We start from the raw sequence: 24,339 nt of genomic DNA on the forward strand, positions 1-24,339 counted from the left end.
GCCGGGAGCGAGCGGCGGCGGCAGCGACGGCGTGGGGAGTGGCGTGGAGTGGAGCCTGGGGCTGCAGCAGCGTGGGGACCTCGGAGTAGAAAGCCCCGGGGACAAGAAAGGAAGACCGGGCCTCCAAGTCTCCGAGCGGTCGTCTCTTCGGATCTGGGGGAGTCTGCCCCCACACCTCGTCTTCAGACGTCCCCCTCCTCACCCCCCAGCCCCGGCCGCTGACGGGAGGAGGCGGCGGCGGCGGGGGGCTGAGGGGCGCCGCCATGCCTCTGCCGCGGTGAAGCGCCCGGCCGTGAGGAGCCGCTCGGTCTCCCCGGTGATGTCCCCCAGGCGGCAGGCGAAAGCGACTTACTCGAGCCCTGGGGTATAGGCCTAGCTTATCCAGCTTCCTTCCTCCTCCTCCTCCTCCTCCACCCTTCCCCCCTCCTCCTCCCCCCCTTTCGTCCTCCCCTCCCCGTCTCTTCCCTCACCCTTCCCCGCGCCCCCATCTTCCCTCCCTCCCTCTCCCCCACCCCTCCAGCAGCGATGGCAGAGGAACAACAACAGCCGCCACCACAGCAGCCTGATGCCCATCAGCAGCTTCCCCCCAGCGCCCCCAACTCGGGGGTGGCTCTGCCAGCCCTTGTGCCCGGGCTGCCAGGGACAGAGGCCAGCGCGCTGCAACACAAGATCAAGAACTCCATCTGGTAAGAGGATCCTCCATCGCTGGGGTGAAAAAGCCCAGGCACATTTCTGCTGCAAAGGGGGTAGGGGGCGGCGGAGGAGGAGGCTGATGCATTCATTGAATGTAGGTTTCCCGACTGGGGTGCAGATTTGTAGGACCTCTGGTGGTGTGGGGACTTTGCATCAACCCATGGTCTTCTTAACCAAAATATGCTTTTACCCGGTGCTCAATTGTGAATGCAGATAAATAAGTTATTTGTGTTTTTCACTTAGTATAGAGCAATATGGGTCAAAATTAAGTCATATTGCATGATGATAGCATGAATTTGTAACTAGGAATGTGAAATGTGTTTACTCCTTTTTGTAGTCATAGAGAGAGGAAGAAGTGTATTGTGAATTTTCACCAAACAGACATTGTGGGTAAGAATATTAATATGCAGCACAAAACCTAATGTGTCTCTTCCTTTTAGTTGGGTTAGCTGCTGTTTCTGGATGTTTTTGCCTCCTTTATTCTCATATTGAATTTCCCTTCCAGGCAGTGTATTCTTTGCATCGATTGTGAATAAGTACTTCTTTAATATGAAATATTTTAAAGTAGTAGTTTACACCGTAAGGTGAATTTTTAATTTAAAAAGTGGGGAATTAAATGTCTTGCCATTTCGTGTAATTAAAAAAAAAAAAAAAAAGAAAGAAACTATAAATGAAACACTCTTGCTATTCCTGTATTTTCCTGTAAGAGAATTTCCAATATTTGAGCATTAGATTGAACTCTTACAGACTGGTATCCGTCTTAATAATTAAATACATTAAATTAAGTTCATCTTCTGTTAGACCATTGCAAATATTCTCTGAACATGAACTTGCATTGTTTTGTAGGATTTTTCATTAACTGACATTTTTTTGAAAAGCTAGCACTATTTTTTAAATGGAAAGCAATATTTGGAATTTGGGCTAAGAGATTGCTTTTAATAGAAGTTTAAAAATAGAATTAAATGTGTTGTTAAAAAAAAAAAAGCCTTGATTTTGAAAATGAACCTTGCAGATCTATCATTTGAATGTCACTACTAACACATCAAAACCACTTACTTTTATATTGCATTTTAAAAACAAACATATCATGGAGCAACTGGCATTGCACCTACAGTATTTACACATTTAAAAACAGTGACAAATTTTAAATACAAAATTAAGGTTTGTTATATAGTAATTTTCATTATTTTCTTGGCATGCATCCATGATGTCATGATGCTAGTATGAAGTAGGTCAGTGCAGGCTTTACTAGTTTCATACTATGCAGTAGTTGGCAGTTGAATATCTTACTTTCAGTTTTAATTTTAAAATGAAGTATAAATATTTTTAAATAATTTTTTTGGCTTGGACAATAGTCATATTGTGTCATCTTGAACAGGTCAGATGTATACTTTTCTGTTGAGGGGAGCAAAGAAAGCAGGCTTTATTTTTCAATGGATACCCGCACCTCATTTTTAAAAATGAATTATCCCTTATCATTTCAATGAAGGAATGTTTCTTTTCCTGTTTATCATCTAGAGTTTCACAAAACCAGGTTTTGTACCCCTATATGATGTAACTTAATGTCCCTGAAATCTTTAAATTGAATGAAATACCTTGGTAAAAGTTAGGAACTTCCAAGTTAAAGTACTTAAGTTTTTACAGAAAGGCAAATTTTTAAAAGTTGAATTGGTAAGATATATTTTAATTTACTATGTGTATGTACAAGAAAAGAATCTTCACTTTATACTTTTAAAATAATTGAATTGTATAGGAATTTAGTGAAATGTTTGAAAAGGAAATGATAGTGGAGTGCTTTTTTTTTAAGTAAATCATACAATTTGATTATTCTTTTCTAGATAATTGAAATGTACACATCCTAACTATGCTGACTTTATCATGAGAAAAACTTCTGAAGTAGAGCGCACTTCAGTTTTTGGTACTTGCTGTGAAAAACTAAATGGCAACAAGCACTTTAATCCCTAAATGTACCATTTTGTATCTTTATTTTAAAATTGTAATGACTAGCATTATTAGCATTTGATTTTCAACTTTAGAAATTCTGTTTACAAAAATTATTTCCTTGTATTTAAAACTTTATAATAAATTACTATTAGTGGATAATAAACTATCGAATATGCTTAATATATACCCCCTGCTCCACAAGATTGGATTCTTATCTTCATCAAATAACTATATAAAATAAAGATGTTTAAAAATGAAAGGTCCTTCACTACCATCTTCTAAAAAATATATATATTTTTAAGTATTTGAAATATGTATCTATTTAAGTATATGTGTGTTAAATCATTTTTAGTAGATATGACTGCAAGTCTTATTTCACATTTTTGAAACAAATCTTTTTTACCAGTTTTTTTTAATTACCTTATAATGTTCTGTGAGATTATCAGTTTTCTACTACATCCTATATCATTCTTTGGTACCATTAATATTAAAAATTTAAAGTTAGGTGGCATTTAAAAATTATCAAATGGGTTTTGCATTTTGGTTGATCAGTTTTTAAATTACTGGGCTTGCAGATCACAAACAAGTCTATACTTGTCCTCCTACTCTATAAATATAAATATAGTATGTAATGTAGGCCTTTAACTGGACAATGAGTTATTTATTATCTCAGTTCATAATTAATTTATTCTTTTTAATAAATTAAAATGTTGTTTGATAAAAGTATTCCATTGTAATTTTAAACATTGAGTCTTTGAAAAAAAGACAGCAAATTTGAAACCATGGCACTTATGAGATTGGTAACTACTACTTCTTAAGAGTTGAAAATGTAATTTGAATTACTTGAATTTTAAGTAATTCAAGAAAATAAAGATACAGCTAACTTGATAATGTCTTATGTTTGTTATGATTTATGAATATCTTCAGCATAAGTCCTGGTTAACAAGACCATATGTTTCTTGGCCTTCCTCATTTCTATTCTGTAGACAAAAGGTCCAAATCACTTACACTCCTCACTTGAAAGGAGATTTATTTGTAGAGGTGTGTTTTAAAATGCTGTGAGAATGGTATTTGTATTTTTTAAATGTAGAATTTTAAAATAAACTTTTTCCATTAAAAAAAGATAGAAAACTCATGTCTTTTCTGAAGGAAGACTCATCATACTGGAAATAGAAAATTATAACCCAATTTACTTACAGACTTCTGTAATTTATATTTTATCCTTTTTTGGCTACTTAAGAATATCAAAGCAAGTTTTCCCTTCCTCTTCTCTCCCAGTGTTTGCAGAGGTCTATATTTAGTTTAAATAACAACAAAAATTTACTATTTTTCTTTTCCTTTTAAAAGAAGTTTTACTTGAAACTATTATAGAATTGGAATGGAAAAAATAGGATGGAAAACATTACATTTGAGATTGCTTCATCCTATTCATGAGAAGTTATGTTTAAGACTAGACCATACCTACATGGGTTGGACTGGCTAACATTTTTGCAGTTAGGCTATAATACACTTACCTAGACAGTAAAAAGAAGGTCCACTATGTTGTAAAAAACATTGTAATACTCTACTGAAAAAAAATAGAGATTCTTAAAATAATTATTTAGCAATTGTTGTTTTTATTTATGTAACTTTATTTGCAGGTAAAACCTTATAAATCCTTTCTTCAAACAGTCCAGTAAGATGTAGCATTGTTCTACCCATTTTATGGAAAGAGAGAAAGTGAATGTTAGGGAAGCTATAGGATTCCTTTTGGCAAACCCTGGAAGCAGTGATGATTGGGTCAGAGTTCCATGTCTGTTCAATTCTGTAAGTCATAAACACTTGAGTCTGGTACATTTTAGATTTAGAATTATAATCTAAGAATTTTTTATGTGGTCAATTTTAGATATTTTCTAAATTCAAATTTAAGCCCAAATTGATTCAGTTTTGTTTTATTTTCTTATTGTGATGACAGTAAACCTCTAGACATTAAGTGATTAATTTGTTTCCATCTTAGTACAGAGAGAAAAGCATGGTGATCCATAAGGTTTATATAGTAATGCCTTATTAGTCCTGATTTCTGTACTTTATCATAAAACTCAGTAGTTTTGGGCCATTCAGTTTATTAGCTTTGAGAAATAGTTATTGTTCCTCCAGCTACAGCGGGAGTTATTTACTGTAAAGCTCCTAATTTTAGAGTGTACTTTTACCATAAGTTCATGATCTTCATTTTGCTTTAAAATTAAAGACTAACTAGTACCTCAACTGACTTTCATGTATTTTCGATTGGTTGGTTAACAGTGCTGCCTATCCTGAATTCAACAGTCTTCTGTACCAAACAAAAGGTTTTAAGGTACTTTTTGCTTGTCTGGATGGAGGCCAGCTGTGATGGTTGTATTCCAATACTATAAGTTCTATGCTTTCTTATAATTTAAAACTGATGAAATTGTCTTCTCTATTGACCAGAAAGACAAGTTAAACAATTTCAAGCTTGTCAGTTTTCTGGTCTTGAATGATATGTATGTATATAAATATAAATAATTGACTGATTCACTTTTTCCATTGGAAGGTGTTGTGAATGATGGTGTGTCCAGAACTGATTTGGCTTCTGTCTCACCACTAGCTTTGGGTATTATGAGAGAAAATGGCTTCACAGTGGTAGAAAGGACAGAAGTACCTTATTTGTTATGAAAGACATGCTTTGAAAAAGTTAAAACAAATTGGTTTTATTTAAAATTAAAGTTGTACATATGAGAATTGAAGCAAACATTGTCATTTATTCACTTGTGAACACTTTAAAGAAAGAACAAAAATTGTTCAACTGAATATCTGCTATATACAAAGGACTGCGCTAAAGACTGGCATTTGAGGAATGTCCATTCTTTTTTTTTTTTTTTTTTTTTAATCAGGATGCATTTTTTTTTAAATTATTGTAAACAAATGGGATACATGTTGTTTGTCTGTACATGGCGTAAAGGTATACCATTTGTGTAATCATAAATTTACATAGGGTAATGTTATTTGATTCATTCTGCCATTTTTTCCCTTCACCCCACCCCTCCCACCCCTCCCCTCCCTCTATACAGTCCTTTCTTCCTCCATTCCTGCCCCCCTCCCTAAACCCAACTCCAACCCCAACACTAACCCCTCCCACCCCCCATTATGTGTCATCATCCACTTATTAGCAATATCATTGGTCCTTTGGTTTTTTGAGATTGGCTTATCTCACTTAGCATGATATTCTCCTTTCATTTTTAATATTAACTTTGTAAAATTAAGCTAAGCAAAAATGAGCAATAAAACTTCTCTTTTATCCAGTTATGGAACAAGGGGGAAAAATACGTGTCAAAGTATGAATTCTGGGGAAGTATACCTTAATTTCCTCATTTATAAAATGAGACAGTTATACTAAGCAACTTGCAGTTTCCTTTAGCTTAAATATCTATGACTCTGCTTCTAAATTAATACAACAATAATAAAATATACCATAAGCACAGTGAAAGACTGATATAATTAACTTCTCACAGGTAATCAGCAGAACATTTTCAGTGGACAGGTTATTAGAATTTGTCAGTGTTTCCTTGGGTGTTAGTCCAGGAGGAATATCTGAAGGTATTTTTCACTTATTGTTACCTTCTTTAAGGGTTCTGTTATATGAGATTAGGTCTGCAAATATTTATTGAGCATGTATTACATTTAAAGTATTTTAATCTGTTTATAATGCAAAAATATGTGAGGCTATGCAGTAATCCTGGTTGTTGGGGAGATTACTAACTGCTGGTTGAGGGATTGCAGTAAGGGGGCTTTTTGTGTGCTTCTTTTAATTGTTTTCTTTATAAACAGATGCTTAAATCTACAAGCACCTCACATAGGAACCTTTTCCTATAGTAATAAGTTAGTAGTCAGTGTCATTTATAAATTAACTATGTAAATAAGAAAGATGCACATTATTTTCAAAATAGTATAGAGTTTGACAACTATTTCTCTCCATATTTTAATGTGTAATTGTGACAGCATCTTTGTAAGTTCAAAAGAATGTGGTAGTTAAATGATTACTATGCATCTTTCATCAAAGTAGACCACTCTCATGCAGTGCCTACATTTCTGTTGGTCTCTCTTTAGTCTTTACTTTCTCTTCGGCTCTTTGGAGGGTTCTAAGAATTCAGGTTAAAGATGAGCAGCAAGACTGATAGGAGCAAGAATTTTCCTGCTCTGGACAGTATAATAAAATAAAGTACAATAAGCTTTAAGGCCGTAATGCTCTTGATCACTGACTATGATTAAGATGGTTAGCATTCAACATTAACCCACATAAATAAAAACTTTAAAACATGATTTAATTTTTCTTTTTAGGACTGTAAATAGGCATTTACTTTTCTGCTTCATGAATTATATTTATCTAATTTATAAGAGGACATAGCACTATAATAAGGTTTGGCTAATTATGTACAATATTTCTATCAGGCATTGATTACCATAGCTTTTCTTCGTATATTACAGAAATTGGTGTGGGAGGCAAGGTTTTATATTTCCTCATATCTGTGAACAAACTAAAAATGTGCAGATATTCTTTGCTATTTGAATCTCTATTTTGGTTCCTGATTCAGAAAGTGAGAGGTCATTGAGTGACAGATTCCAATCTGTTACGCCTTGGAGTTTTAGAAGCAGAGTCCATATGGTATGAAATACCATTGCCTTCAAATAGCCATACCTAAAAAGATCTTTTTTTATATGACCCCTTCCTAGTTTGGATAGCAAGGGTTCTGAGAGCAAATAATACCTTCATATTCATTCCAACACAGGATTAGCAAATTGATTTGAATTTTCATGCTGAGTCTGATTGATCAGTGATGCCTTCCAAAGAAATGAGAATAGAAAGTAATGGTACTTATAGAAAATAATGGCTTTATAATTGCCTCCCTCTTTTTTGCTGAAATGAATAATTTTCAGAATTTGAGCTCTGATACAGATAAAGCATTAGAACAATTGGTTATCTTGCAGAATGAGAGTCACTAGGGTTATTGTGTTGACATTTGATACCTAATTTTAAGATAGAAATTAAGCATGGTGAGTACTTGGACTTATGAATTTCTATTTTTCTGTGCTTTCCTATTTTAAGCACTTTTAACTGCCAAGTGTACAAGATGTAAACTAGGGGATTGCTGCATTGGTTTGTACTCTTCAGGGCCATTTTTCTTTGTCTTCATTATCTTATTTCTCTAGTTATATCTTGCGTTGATCCCTTTACCCACTATCTTAAGAATCTTTCTCTTTTTTTCTGCTGATATAAAGTGTAACTCATGCCTTATGAACCTTTCCTTATCTCCCATCGAACAATGATCTGAGTTATGTAATTTAATATTTTTTGGCAAATTAAACTGGCCTTACTACCTGAGGTGAGTCATTTTTGTGAGATTTTATGAATTTAAGTGAGACATTCTCATTTTCTAATATGTAAAATTTGTAGGAATTCAAAGACCGAATATACCTGAAACAAAGTAATCACTGCAAAAATGTGTAGTTTACTGTATGCCAGTAAAATCTGTTATTTGTATATGGGGAAGCAAGATCTTGTAATTGTTTTTAAGGTATATATATGAAATTTTAAATTTTAATTGGATAGAAGTACCATTTCAGTGACATCTTCCTTGGAGTAAAGTTGATGCTTCTGGGAACCTGAGAAATGTATTCCAACAAAATTATTCAGTTTAAGTAAATTAATCACTTCCCTAATTTGATGGTAGTCATTAGATATATTAATAGCATATGTAAGCAATCTGGGATCTAAAATTTAAAAATTAGATTCTTTGTTCACTTTTTCTAAAGCAAGAAGCATTAACAAGCAGCATTTGGGTAAATTCTACACACAAGTTTCCAGGAAATGAGAGGGTCAAAGATTAATCCTGAATTAATAGAAACAAATGGTCAAGGAAAACTGAATTCAATACTCGTTTATTTTAATGTCTTCTATATGCAAGGTATAGTAGGATTAAAAAGTAATAGGCTATTATCCCTACCTTTAAAACACTTAGCCTTTTGTATAATAGACATATGTATCACTAATAGAATTTGACAAAAAGTTGTGTTAAATGCAGTAATGGTGTAATCAGTGTTATAAATAGAGTTAGATGAGGGAGAGATTCCAAGGAATAATGTTTTCATTGGCAAAATTCAGGATAGTGACTAATGAAAAATCAAGGGATAGGATATAGATACAAACACACTTAATAGGATACTTACTGGAACTTCTTTATTCTGTTAGGAATTAGATTCAGAGTTGCCAATGACAAATAAACCTTGACAATAATGTGAATAATTAGAGAAAAATAGATTGGGAGAAAGTTTGCTTGTGAAATATACTAAGGAGTGAGATTTCCAACAACCAGTTATAAACTTATCAACATTTTAGTTTCCAAAGGTAAAAAAAAAAAAAAAGAAAAGAAAAAGAATATAAAGTAATAATACAGAAGAAAAGGATGGAAGTGGGGCAGAGATTCAGAATACAAATAGCTACCATTGTTACCTTTAACCTGGCATTTCTACAACAACCTTTCTTTTATACTTGGTACTTTGCCACCTCAATTTGCTTTCATTTTCAGTTATTCTACTTCTTTGATAATAGATATCACTGTTCCTTCTTTCTGACAGTCTGGCAGTATTGGTTTTACCTTTGATTTTTCTCATGTCCATGCCCAGTGTTTTGAGTAGTTGCCCAGTCTGTAATATAACTTTATTTTCTTCCTGTTTTCCTCTTTTCACTATTAAAACTAAGATAAGTGCTTCACCATCCTATTCCTGGATAATTACAGCAACATATAAATGCTCTCTGCCCTTGACCTTTTTACCCCATTAAACTATGCTATATATTGCTATCAAAATAAGTCTTCTAAAACATCTGTTTTCATGTGATCCCCTTCTGAAAACCTACAGTAATTTCTTCTTGCCCATTTCCATTGGGGTTCAAAGGTCTCAATATTCTAGCTGCATTCAACCAATCCAACTCTGTTTCTTGCTGTTGACCACTATTCAGTATCCATCCAATCCAGCAGGTGCCTTACTATTTGCCTTATATTTTTGGGTCCTACTACGTTTCTGCTTCATTCCTACTTTATATCTTTTCTGAAATCTCCACTTCTGTCTTCAGGTTCTACTTAATTTCACTTGACCCTTTTGAAAATAATGGCTCATCTCATTTTATTATGAAACATTCTTTGCTATCTAGTTCAAATTGCCTTTTTCTTGACCTCATGTTGTATAATGGATTCTGTATGATCATAATTTTTTTGCTATGCAGTTATAATAAACATGTTCTTTGAAGCTAGGAAGAATATCTTTTGTATCTTTTAATTTCTTATCTGCTGGTAGGTACTAGTACATATCTTTTTGTTTACTACATTCTCAGAGGTTCTTAATCTTTTTTACGTATTGTTTCTGCATTTACTATGTTTAATGTGTTAATTTTCCTTCCAAATAAGTTATTAACTTTAAAATTTTCTGTATTTTACACAATAAAGGACTTCCAGCCTTTATTTTTTTAAAAACATGTGCTGATGAAACTGAAGTAATTGTTTATTGATTTATTGAAAGTTTCTGTTCCAGTCCCATGTCTTTTACTATGTATCTAGAAAAATAATGTAGGTCCCAAATGAGAGCCGTCATGGCCCTTATTTTAAATATAGCAAGCATATGACTACTACTTTCATGGCTGAGTATAAAGCAGAACAGTATTCATTTAGTTTTTTGTGTGCTGATTAGTCTGTGTCCAGACCTAGTTCCCAGGGGACAAACTTAGAATCTTAAAGATACCCTGACATTGAAATGGAGCTGATGCCCTTAAACTTTGATCTTGTCATTTCAAGCTAATTTTTTTAGACAAGATCCAAGACTAAGGTAACTTGTGGAGTCATGGCCAAAGCCTAAAGATGGCAGAGGAAATCTATAAGTGAGCACAAATAATGAAGAAGGTAGATTTATGTGGGAAGTGAGGGGGGAATGACTAAAGTAGATAAAACAATTCTGAGGGCCGAAGCATTTTGAATTTATAAAACTGGCTATTCAGTCTACTGAACCTTTTTGTCTGACAGCCTCTTTTTTTCTGGTGATCTTTCTTTAAAGGATGCTTTCAGCTCTAAAATTTTTACATTATTCTACTTGGTAGAATGGTGATTCTTAAGTTATGGTTTCTTTTAGCCTTATTTGGGAACTTGTTACAAATGTAAATTTTGAGGCTTCAACTCAGACTTATTCTAACAGAAAGTTGGGAGTGTTGTCAGCAGTCTTTGATTTACTTAGTCCTTCCAGGTGCTTCTGATACTCAAACTGAAATTTGAGAACCACTAGGTTGGAATATTCATCTTCTAATTTAAGCAAAAGTCCTGTGTGGCAAAATTTTAGTATTCTCAGTCATGCCTATATGCCCTACGTGGACTTAATGATTTCTTTATTTTAATTTTCATGTTATTTGAATACAATTCTGTATCTTCAACTATCTTTCTCGTCCACTAAACTGAAATCTTAAGTCTCAGTAATTATATATTTAAGTGAATTGATGAATAAAAAGTAAACACATAGTGCATTCAGATCTAGTCAACAATTAAAAGACAGGCGAACACACACACAAAACAATAGTGATTCATACATAAGAGTGTGTAAAATGTATGAACCAATAGTCAGCAAATTTTTTTATCTACATGGCCAGATAGTAAAGATAAATATTTTTTGTCTTTGTAGGGTACAGAGTCTCTGTTGCAACCACTGTACTTTGTATATGAGAAAAATAGCCGTAGATAATATATAAATGAATAGATATGTCTGGATTTGATACTCAGTAGTTTAGACCATTGCCATACTGGGATAAAAACCAAAGAATACAGGTTACAGTTCTCAGTCTTCTCTCTCAGTACTAGTCAGATAGAACAAATACCTGAGGCAGCTAATTTAAAAAAGAAAAGGTTTGTTTCTGCTCACAGTTTTGGAGATTCAAAATTCAAGATCAGTTGAACCCCATAGGTTGGCCTCTGGTTAATGCAGTGGATGGTAGCATTCCATGGTAAGGAACATATGGAGGAGCACATGGTTACATTTAGAACAGGAGCAGAGAGAAAGAGGATGGTTGGGGCCAGGCTGCTCCTTTTACAATAGTCTTCTCATGAGAATTCAAGGAGTCACATGAAAAGTACAAGGGATCACACAAGAACCACTTTGCCCCCAATGACCTAAGGCCATTTTACTAGGTGGGCCTCACCTCCCAAAGATTTCACCACCATTCACCTGTGCCACTTTGGGGACCGTCTTTCATCACAGTGGACCTTTGGGAGGCCCTCAGACCACACTTAAACCTTAGAACTACCATTTATCAATAAACAATGGATAATGGTTATTTAACCCATTTGATATTTTGTCCTATAATTCTTTTTTGGGTAAACCCAGGTTATATTCAGCAATAGTCCTAACTCAGTTTCTAATAATAATAATAGATGATGATGATGATGATGATGATGATGATGATTTTAAGGAGAAGAAGAAGAAAGTATTACAACTTCTAGTTTCTGGTCTGACACATCAAGAGTTTGAAAGTCCTCACTCAGATCATAACAACAAGGAAAAAAGTTTAACAAACTGAAAGTTAGCAACCTTTCTTAGATATGTTAGAGAATTGAAGTCACAAGCTCAAGAACTGCCCTAAAAGCTGGAGAGATAGATGAGACGTATAATCACAGCTTATTCACAGAGCAGAATCCCAGGAGCAGAAGCCTATATCTAAAACCAGTATACACAGAAACACTTTAAACTGCTATTGATGGATTGCTGGAAACTCAGTGTGGACCAGCTGGAGAGTCAAAAATGGTGCCTAGTTTTGAGGGCAGGAATTCATACTTTCCTGAGTTTTACTTCCAGGAGCCCTGTTTCTCACTGTAAAGGTCATAGAAAAATCCTTTTCTGTTTCCTACAAGGAAAGGAGAGAAGGACCCATTTTAATATACATTCACAGCTCTCTGTTCTCTTTATCAAGGCCTACCTTCAAACCAAACTTTACAAGAACCTAATCGACTGGGGCTTTACCAAGCCTAACTGACCTGCAGGAAGGAAAATATCCAACTCAACTCCTTCTAGGCTCTGATAAAAGGGAAGGGAAATATTGCAAACTTCTGAAAAACCAAGAAGTAATCATAAGCGTATAGAATGTTTCCTGTCCCCTTACAGTTTACTACACATCAGTAGGGCTTCTCTATAACACATGGAGACCCACAAGAATTGTAACCCTCACATTCTATTTAAGGAGTTTCAAAGGGTGCCTAAAGACAAAGGGGAGACAAAACCAAGGACACTGGGAAAAAATCTTAGCCTGTAAAACCATTGCAAAATAACAAATAGTAAATGCAGCCTAACTCCTTGTGGGATAACATAAAACTTCACACAGAAGGCCTTCCTGTTTTAGTTCCATATGCCTGACCTTAAAGGAAAAGGACTCCCCCCTGCCAAAAAAAAACAAAACAAAAACAAAAACAAAAAAGATCTTGAAGAGGCAAATCAAGCATAAGAATTGAACTTAGATCTGGAGTTATTGGATTGGGTATTTAGAATAACTATGATTAATATCCTAAGAACTTTGAAGGAGACAACATGCAAGAACAGATGGATAAGCAGAGAAATGAAAACTCTTTAAGAATCTAAAGGAAATGCTAGAGATAAAAAATACTGTAACAGAATTGAAGAATGCCTTTGGACTCATCAGTACACCAGGCATGACAGGAAAGAATCAGGGAACATGAAGATGTCGGTGGAAACTTAAACTGATAGGTAAAGAAAAAAAATGAAAAATAGGGAGAGGAATATTAAAGAAGTAACACTTACAAAAGGTATGCCATATGTGGAATGAGAATATCAAAAGTAGAACACAGGAAAAGAAAAAGAAATATTTGCAGTATTAGTGGTTTGAGAAATTTCCACAATTAATGACACATAACACACCACAGATACAGGAAGCTCAAGAGAAAACCAATCAAAATAAACACTTAAAAAATATTGACACCTAGGCATATTTTATTCAAGATGCAGAAGGAAAAAAACACAGAAGAATCACAGTAAGAATTACATCATACTTTTCAGAAACTGTGCAAAACAAAAAGAAAAAAAGTATTTACTGCTGGAAAAGAAAAAAAAACACCTCACCAGCCTAGAATTCTGTTCCAACAAAAGTATCCTTCAAGAGTGAAGAAAAAATACTTTCTCAAACAAAAATTGAGGCAAATTGTTACCAGTAAACCTGTCTTGCAAGAAATGTGAAAATCTTTAGAGGGAAGAAAATGATATAGGTCAGGGATTGAATCTGCAAAGGAAGAACAGGAAGAAATAAATGAACGTAAAATAAAATCTTTTATTTTTCTTTAATTTATCTAATATGTAACAATTTACTCAGTAGGAATAATGTATTCAGTGGTTATAGCTATAGCTCATGGATTAGTGACAGCAGTGTTACAGCAGTTATGAATATAGCTTTAAGGCACTTGCACTAATTGTGAGTCAGTATAGTGTTATTTGACAGTCGATTTGGATTAGTCATAAATGTATGTTGTAAACTGTAGGGCAACTACTAAAAATAAATGAAAGTACATGAAATAGATACATGTTGTAATTTGGATATGAAATGTGCCCCAAAGGCTGTAAGTTAAAAGGCTTGGTCCCCAGTCTTTAGTGCTTTTGAAAAGTGATGAAACCTTTGAAAAGTAGGGCTTACTTGGAGGAAGTTAGGTCATCAGGGCATGCCCTTAAAAGGGATTTGGGAACCCCAGCCCCTTCCTTTTGCTTCTTGGCCACCATGAAGTGTACAGGCCTCCACCATGTGCTCCTGCTATGAGGTACTGTGCTACCACAGGCCCAAAGCAACAGGGCCAGGAGATTATGAACTGAAACCTCTGAAACTGTAGGCCAAAATAAACTTTTGTTACGTTAATTATTTTATGTAGAAAGCTACCTGACACAATATGCTAAAAGAGAAAGGGATATAGCTCAGTGATAATAGTGCTTGCCTAGCATATGTGAGGCCCTGGGTTCAGTCAGTCTCCAGCACCACAAACAAAAAAAGCAGACAAGGCAAAAACAGAGGGGAAGAAAAAAAAGAAAGGAAGAAAAGAAACAAAAAGGAGTGACATATTAACCTAACTGTATCAATAACCACTTTAACTGGAAATGGTTTTTTGGTTTTTTTTTTTTTTTTTTTTTTTTTTTTTTGCGGTTCTGGGGATTGAACCCAGGGCCTTGTGCTTGCGAGGCAAGCACTCTACCAACTGAGCTATCTCCCCAGCCCTGGAAATGTTTTAAACACACTAATTAGAAGACTGACATGCAGATGCTAATTCACAATAAGGCGGGGGAGATTAGAGAAAAATAGAGGTACTTTGGATTAGGTAGAGAGGAGGAAAGGTAGTAGAATGCATCAGACATTATTACCCTATGTATATATATGATTACACAACCTGCATGATTCTATATCATATATAACCAGAATGAGAAGTTATACTCCATTCATGTATAATGTATCAAAATATATTATGTATAACTAATTAGAACAAATAAATTTTTTTAAAAAGACTCAGACTGTCAAGTGAATAAAAAATAAGACCCTACCATATGTTATCTACACCATTTACTGACTTTGGTACTTTATTATTTAGTAACCAGTTTATTTTAATATACTTCATATATGTGTGGTAATATTGAATTTGAGAACCTTTACTATAAACTGTAAGCAAATGGTAAACTGGTAAATTATGAAGAGTTATAGGAAAAATGGCCATACTTTGTGAATTGTTTTATGTATAATCACATAATTTCCTCTAGAATTAATTTTACAATTATTGCATATTTACATGTATTCTGCTTCTTTTAATAAAACAACTTCGAGACAACTTACATACCATCAAATTTTCCTGCTTTAAGTATACAATTAAATGATTTTTATTATCGTTACAAAATTGTAGTCCTTATGACCCTGATAAGATTTTAAAACATTGTTTTTAAGCAGTTAGTTGAAAATGAATTATATTGCCTAAGTTGCACAGCAATTAGAAATAAAAAGGTTATTTATCTAATAATTCTAGAGGATCAAAAATGGTAGAAGCATTTGAGGTAGTCTTTTTATTTTACATAGTGATGAGACTTGACAATAGGACATGAGTTTCTAGGAATTCAAAATATAAAGTTACATATGACTCTCCTCTTTTTCTCTGAAGTCTGTCTTTGTTTTTATCCTTCGATCAGTCTTGTAACACTTTAGATATGCTACGGAACTTTAGATGTGTACTGAAAAAACATCATCAAATATTGTTTGAGGTTCACCATAACTAATCAGGTATTTGTGTGGATCTTCCTATGGGGCACATTATTTCCAGACACTTCTACTTTATGTATATTTGGATTTGGCATTTATACAGTACTATATGTCAGTTCTCTTTTTTTTTTTCTGCAGCATATTTTGAACTGACGAGACAATTATATTTCTTTAAATTAATTTTCTCATTAAGATGGATTAAAAATTTTCTGCTAAGCAAAATACTTTGGAATCTAGAATAGCTTTTATTAAAAACTTCTAAGAGTATTTAATAGTTTTTTGTTTTGTTTTGTTTTTTGGGTGCTGGGGATCGAACCCAGGGCCTTGTGCTTGAAAGGCAAGCACTCTACCTACTGAGCTATCTCCCCAGCCCCTAATAGTTTTAAAGTGACAAATTATCAGAATCACAAAAAGGCAACAAGTTATTATATGTTCTGGAATTAGTTGCCTGGATTTGCCACTCATGTAACCTAACCTTTTGAAACTGTTTCCTTTTTCAATAAAATAGAAATGGTAATAGTACTTACCTTATAGAGTTACAGTGAAGATTAAAAGATAATTCAAATAGAACACTTACTATAGAGTCTGGCACATGATAATACTTGATAAATGTTGGGTGTTTATTTTTTACCACAACACAATTTAAAGAACCATTTCACTTTAATATACCATCTATATATACAAAGTTATATAATTATTGATACTTATTATATTACTATATTGCTTTATTGTGATGGAAAGAACCCTGATGATAGGTGAAAGAAGAGTTTTCTGGGCAATGGATATCCCTTGGTATCCTTGGGAATTTGATTCCAGGGCCCCTTTACCCCTGCAGATATAAAAATCTGCAGGTGCTAAAGTCCCTCATAATAAAATGGCATAGTTTTGTATATAAACTATGTACATCCTCCCATATTCTGGAAATCACTTCTGAATTACATATGATACCTAATACAATGAAAATGCTATGTAAATAGTTGTTATTTAGGGAAAATGACAAGAATAATGTCCACACATTTCAACAGATATAATTTTTTAAAAATATTTTTATCTGTGGTGCTTGTATACACGCATGCAGGATCTACATATATGAATGGCAAAGGCTGCATGCAGAGAGACCAGGTAGCAAGAATTCAGTAAGTGCAGCAGAATGTAACAAATGAGGTTAGAGGTAAAGGAGAGGCAGCTTTTTGTAGGGTTTTGCAGTTCTTGTAAGTGCTACAATTTGTGCTTTCACTCTGATTGAGATGGGCATTATCTTTGGAAGACTCAGCAAAAGAGTGATATGACTTGACCAATCCTTTAAAGGCTCACTCAGTTGCTGAACTGAGAAGGGTAGACTGTGGAGTAAGAGCAGTAACAGGGAGACCAGACTGGACTGGATTACTGGAATTTTACACTAGTTATGTATGTAAAAGATGAAATAAATACATCATGATATTAATAAGCAGTGAACTTAGGATATCTTAGTAGCTATGAGTGGTCTTATTTATACTTTTCTCTGTTTTCCAAAATTATGTAACTTAGTCTCTTTGATTAGAGGGATGTACTTGTATATATTAAGTACAGTATTATGGTACTAATACTAAATTTGGAAGACTTGCCATCAACAAGACTGAAATGTTCATAATCTGTCTACTAGGAGTACAGTGAAACATCAGCAATTTTGGAATAAATGATGTAAATAAGGAAGAAGTGAGAATTAGGGAACAAAACATTTTTTATATAATTCAGTTATTTTAAATTTAATAGAATGGGATTAAAATAGAATATATTAATGGTAAAGGTCCTATTTCAAAGAAGATGCAAATGATTATAACAATCTGGCAACCTTACTACTTCCTCCTGCAGTAGAATTTTATAAATTCCTATTTTAAAATCTTAGACTCTTAGGTGATTGCATTTAGACTATTCCTAAATTTATAAACTTTAGGAATTTTATAAATTCCTATTTTAAAGTCTTAGATTCTTATGTGATTTGCACTTCTAATTGAATTTATTCCTTTCTTTCTTTACCTGTTGTCTTTTTGCCTGGTCCACTGTCTCCCAACCCCAGCTCCTTCTACTTATCTTTCAGAACTCAGCTCAGTTCACTACAAAAGAGGCCTTTCATGAGTCTTTTAAGTCCTAAAACTCTCATCCCCTCAGTTCTAATTCTTGTTACCATACATTGCAATTGTAATGAAATAGTTATTTGGATAATTGTGTGGTTTCCTTTGTTAGAATATCAGTACCATAAAGATAGGTTTGTATTTCTCTTCCTTATGGATAGTTTCTCACTGAAGAATGAATACATAGGGGAATGGATGAAGGAACTTCTGTCAAACTTCTTTAGAGTTTAGTTGGAGGCCTGGTGCAGTTTTCCTAATATTCTTCCTCCCACAGTACACCCCTTCATGTAGTTTTCTAAATTATAAGTAAGAGTGTTTTGGTTTTTAAATCAAAACAACAAATTTAGTATTTTTGCTAAATGTTAAGTGCTTTAATAAAAATGTGTTGAATTTCTTTATGATTTCTCTGGGGAAGTGGAAAAAAGGGAGAAAAATATCAACTCTGGTAGCACTGCTACACTTGTAAAACTTTTTTAACCTCTGGAAATTTTGACTTGTCAGATTAGTATAGCCTGACTTCTGTTGAAAACAAAGTAAGGTAAGCCTGGTATATTTAGACGTTTACAACATTTAACTGTGATCCTTAAGGCTTTATTCTGGAAGAGTACAGTTTCTTTTAGAAGACCATTTCCCAAGAGTTTAAAATTAAACAGCATTTATGTTTTTACATTTATTTTTACTTTAATTGATAAATAATGATTATATGTTTATGAGGTGCTTTGTGATAATTCAATACTTGTATACAGTGTGACATGGGCAAATCAACCTGTTTAACATATCCATCACCTTACATATTTATTGTTTGGGGAAGAGAACACTTAAAATCTGCTCCTGTAGCAATTTTGAAATACACATTTTTAATCGTAGTCACCTTGCTGTGCAGATTACCAGAACTGTTGTCTAACTGATACTTTGTACCCCTTTTCTAATACCTCCCTTTTCTTCTCCCCACACCTCTCTAGGACTTACATTTTTATGTCTGTCTCGTTTCTTTAAATAATGTTTCTAATCACATTTATTTATTTATTTATTTATAGAGTACTGAAGCTTTTATTCACTATATCTTCCTCCCAGGGGGGTTTTAGAGTTTTAAAAAACAAAACAAAGAACACTGACAAATTTCTTGTATATAAGAAAGATCTGAGGAACTTTCAATAAAAAAGAAAATTCCCTTTTGTTTTGTGGTGGTTGCCACACCCACTCACATCCCAGTGTTGGGTGCCATTCTTTGGGGCAATGGTTTTGTTTTATCCTCTACTTCCTTTGTGGAGGGTTTCATATAGTATATGTTTAGCTATTTATAGCTTTCATTCTGTTTAGAATGATAAGAGAATGTTTGGGCACAGATTTGAATACTAGTGGGTAATTTATATCTAGGTCATACGATTGTTAAATAGCAGAGTTTAGTTTTTTGTTGTTGTTTTTTGTTTTTGCCATACTGGAAATTGAACCCAGGGCCTTGCCCATATGCTAGTCCTACCTAAAATAGTAGGACTTAATATAGTACTTAAATATTTATGTAGTTTTCTATATATTTTACTTTCTTGTTGCACTTTACTTCTACCCCATTTAAATCTGTTTTTTTTCCCTCAGTTCTTGTCATCACTTTTTGTTTGTTTGTTTGTTTGTTTTTTCCTTTTCTCTTTTTGTTCTGCCCTGAAATTGAGAGCCCAGTCTTGGACTTCCTGAAAATAATGATCAGAGTTTCTTACTCAGCAGTCTCCCTGAGGTGATCTTCCCTAGTACATTAATACCCTTCCCAAAGTTATTTCTTGCTTTTAGTACGTCTGGGTGACTTCCTTATGGGTAACTAATGTACTACACTTGAATGCTTTACCTGTACTTCCTCTTAATCTTTATAATGCATCATGAATTCACCACCTCTCCTAGTCACTACTGTAGGTAGAATCTGTGTGCCTCAAATATCTGTATTGGTCTATTCTTATATCTACTTACTTAAAACTTGTCTTTTACAAATATGGATCACCTTTTCATGTAGTCTAAAACTAGGCACAAGATAATTTCCAATAAATTATGAAAAGAAATATTTCCTCAAACACTTGGATTAATATAGTACAAGGTGTTTGTAATGAAAAATTCAGGACCTCCTAGTTTGTCCTCTTGCCTTTTGATGCACCTTTAATTTTGTTTCCATCCTCTTTTTGTTCTGTTGTCCTTCCTTGGTTCCTGTTCTTTCCCCTCTTTTACCTCTGTTTTTCTATCTCTGATCTTTCTCTTCTCATGATAAAAGAAAAAAGTTTATTTATTTAATTTATAAAAAATTTTTGTTGCTTTTCTTACATTTAAAATTGGAAGTTGACAGCCTACTTTTTTCTTTTTTTCCTGGTACTGAGGTTTGAACCCAGGGGCACTCAACCACTGAGTCACATCCCCAACCCTTTTTTATATTTTTATTTAGAGACAGGGTCTTGCTTAGCTTTGAACTCACAATCCTCCTACCTCAGCCTCCCAAGCCACTGGGATTACAGGCATGCGCCACTGTGCCCAGCATATAAATTCTTTTGATAGGATATTACTTAGGTAAAAAAATGCAGTACACACAGTTTCATGTCTACAACTACACACATGCCCATACACATGAAACCCCATTTCAGGAAAATAACGGAAGCAGAACACACCGAAATATTGCTTTTTAGTAATGTGAGTAGTAGTGCTGTGGTTGATTTTCAAAATTTTTATTTTCTTTTTTATGTATTTTTGAGCATTTCTGAAATGAGCAGTTTATGTTAAGAAATTTTATTTTAAAAAATTGCTTATAGAATCAAGTGCAAATACTTCAGAATTTCTTTCCATTTTGACTTTTGACTTTATCTTCTCTGTCTTCTTTTCTTCTACTTACTGAGACTGGCCCAGTTCATTCTAGAAAACTTTAAAAATTTTGATGTGAAGGCCTGCAACTTCTTCCATTTCACTGCATGACTCACCATATCTTACTTGTATTAGATCCAGCTGCCTCATACATTTAGATTATTTGCATACATCTGAAGGATATCCTTGCCTTCAAATCCTTGCCTAATAGGGAGTAACTTGGACTACTTGCTCTTCTCTTAAAACTCATTAGTCTTCCATATCTTTTCTTTGACTTTAACTGTACCTTTTAGCAATGTTTCCCTGTTTTCCTCTGTATTAAAAGATAACTTTTATAAGATCATAAGCAGGCCCACTCCAGTTTACCTCATACTTTCCAATTTTCTTCACCCGTTTCATCATGTACTTCCAGTGTAGCACTTATCACAGTTTGCTTGCACTGTATTTTTAAACTGTGTGTGTTTCAGTCCCACTAGATGTTGAACTTTCATGGGCAGCAGCTGTATGTTATTCATCTTGTATCTCCCACAAGGCTATGTTAGCAAATATTTATGGTCTTAGGTTGATTTAATGATTTAGCACAAATTAAATCATTAGATTTAAATGATGTTTCAGTTCATTTTTACCTGTATACATTTCTCCTTGTTTGATATGTAATCTTACTGCATCATCTTTTTAAAAAGAACACTTATTTTCAACTAAAACAAAAGCATATTAACTATACAAAATTTTTTTAAGACACAAAATTATTTCAACCATAACATAATTCTGTTTCTTTTTATTCTTTTTTTTATACATTTTTGTTTTAGTCTAGTCTAAAGCATATTGTATATATAATATACCCTTCTCTGATAGTCATATAATCATTCAACAAATATTAAGCAAGCACCTATCAAGAAGGTACTCTTTTAGAACTCTGGGATTACACTAATAAAGTAGTCAAAGTTACTTGCTTTCGTAAATCTTATATTGTAGTATACAATAAAAATATGTATACTAAGTGATATGATGGTAAATTCTTTGAAGAAAAATGAAGCAGTTGAATAGGGAGTATATATGTCAGGAAGAGAATTACAATTTTAAATATATTGGTTGGTATAGGAACCTTCATCAAAGTAAGTTTTGAACTAAGACCTAAATTATGAAGTGAGCTATGTGTTATCTGAGGACAAAGCATTTATTTATAGTGGTGGAACATAAATGTCCAACAAAAAGAGAAAGCTTATTATAATTTTAAAATTATCAAAATTTTATTACATAACCATAAAAATCCTATTGTCATTTAATTATAATGGCTTGGAGAATTGCTCACCATGTAGTGTTAAATAAAACTAATTTCATCCTAATGTTAAGATAGATTTTATATACATGCATATATAAATATATATGTGTAAATAAAATACACCAGAAATTAGCACCATTCTATTTACAGGGCATATTCTTAGTTTGAATTTTTTTGATGTTTTTACGTTTTTCAGTGTCCTTAATGCACCTGTATTAAGATTATAAAAAGTACTAAAAATTAATTTTAATAATATTAACTTCAGAGTCCTATCTTAATGGAATACTGGGTATTGAACTAACCCTCTCTCCATAATCAACTGTAAACCATGAAACATTTGGTTTTATTTAGCATTTAATTAGCAAAGCATAGTGCTTAGACCCTTAAAAAAAAGAAAACCCAAGAGGTAAACTCATCCTAGTATCCCTACTAAGTTCAGGGAAGCAAAGACCAAATAGCAACTAGCAGGATTGAAGAAACAGTAATTAGAGTACATGGCTACTGAAGTGGTTGGAGTTTGTGAGTCTAGGTATTGGAAAGAAGGGAGCTTCTCAGAGGTAGTTTCAGAAATCTTTATTGGGGCTTTCTCTGAATTTTTTTTTTTTTTTTTTTCTGCCTAACTACTGAACTCCACATGTCCTGGGCTACTCTCTTCAGAAAACTGGTACTGCGGCCTATAGTCAAGAGGAGATTCTGGAGGTCACACGGTGCTGTAATACTTAATCAACCAGCAAAATTCAAAAGTCCTTGCTTAGCACTCTGGGTATTAGCTGATACCTAATAAAGTCTGTAACATAGGATTAGAGCTACTATATAAATAGAGCTATTCCTACTGATTCTTAACAAAGAATAAAACTTACCTTCAGAAGTAAATGTTGATGCTGGCAGGGTAGCGCATGCCTCTAATCCCAGCAACTTGGGACGCTAAGCCAGGGGATTGCAAGTTTGAGGCCAGCCTCAGCAACTAAGAGAAGCCCTAAGCAACCTAGACCCTGTCTCAAAGTAAAATAAGACTAAAAAGGGCTGGTGATATGACTTGGTGGTAAAGCACTTCTGGGTCAATCCCCAGTACCAAAAAATTTTTTAAAAAAAGTAAAGGTGGAGTTGCCAGAAAATTAACTGTATGCTAAAATAAGATATTCTTTGGAGGAAACGCAGCCACTGAACAACATAGTACCTATGATGTTCAGATATTAAAAATTACTAAACAAGTGAAGAAACAGGAAGAAAGTAATCAATAGAAACAGGCCCAGAGATTTACAAAAATGTAGAATTAGCAACTGGGTATTTTAAATTATCTCTGTCAAATATGTTCAAGAATTTCAAGTAAAAGATTACTATGTCAGCAGAAGTGGAAATCTAAGTTAAGAAACAAGTGGAATATCTGGAACAGAAAAATGCATATCTGAAATGAAAAATTATTTAGATGTGCTTAATGGCAGATTGGAAACTACAGAAGAAAACTTTAGTGAATGCAATTACATGGACAAATAGGAAAGGGGGAGAAGGAAAAAATGAACAAGCCAGAGTGACCTATTGGCCAACATTGAGTGGTAGAACACATTTGTAAACAGAGTTCCAGAAGGAGAAGAAATATTGGAACAGAAAAATAATTGGAGGCTGTGATCATTGAAAGATTTTTTAATTTGAGGAAAACCCACAGACCCAGGGAAGTCAACAAACTCTGAGCACAGTACACAAAAGAAATCATACTAGCATATCAAGTAAAATTGCTAACAGCCAAAGATAAGGAGAATATCTCAGCATCCAAAGAGAAAACAGGAAGGAGAGGAAAGAGAGACATTATATTATAAATAAGGGAACAATAATAGAAATAATGAGAACTTCCTTGCAGAAATAATGGAAGCTGTGGAAGGCTGAGGCAGAAGGATTGCAAGTTCAGAGCCAGCCTCAGCAAAAAGCGAGGCAATTCAGTAAGACCCTGTCTCTAAATAAAATACAAAATAGGGCTAGGGATGTGGCTCAGTGGTTGAGTGTCCCTGAGTTCAATCCCCAGTGCTCCCCCCCAAAAAATAATGGCAGCTAGAAGACAGTGAAATGTCTTCTTTAAAGTGCTGACAGAAAATTAAAAATAATCTGCAACTCTATATCCAGCAAAAATACATTTCAGAAATGTTATACATTTTCAGATTAGCAAAAGCTAAAAGAAT

At 33.9% G+C, this 24,339-nt stretch overlaps 1 protein-coding gene across 2 annotated transcripts in view; it reads left to right on the plus strand.

Moving 5' to 3' along the window:
- The first annotated feature begins 259 nt into the window (after window positions 1–259).
- Rfx7 (regulatory factor X7) overlaps window positions 260–24,339 on the plus strand; it is a 119,549-nt gene continuing 95,469 nt past the window's right edge. The window contains exons 1-2 of one of the 2 annotated variants that reach the window (XM_047539708.1): window positions 260–364; window positions 521–686. In XM_047539708.1, coding sequence (XP_047395664.1) covers window positions 526–686 — 161 coding nt within the window. In that variant the 5' untranslated portion in view covers window positions 260–364; window positions 521–525. The remainder of the gene's footprint in view (window positions 365–520; window positions 687–24,339) is intronic. The other variant, XM_047539710.1, reaches the window with a different exon arrangement.

This window comes from Sciurus carolinensis, chromosome 2 (genome assembly GCF_902686445.1).
Source record: "Sciurus carolinensis chromosome 2, mSciCar1.2, whole genome shotgun sequence".
In the NCBI taxonomy this organism is placed as follows: domain Eukaryota; kingdom Metazoa; phylum Chordata; class Mammalia; order Rodentia; family Sciuridae; genus Sciurus; species Sciurus carolinensis.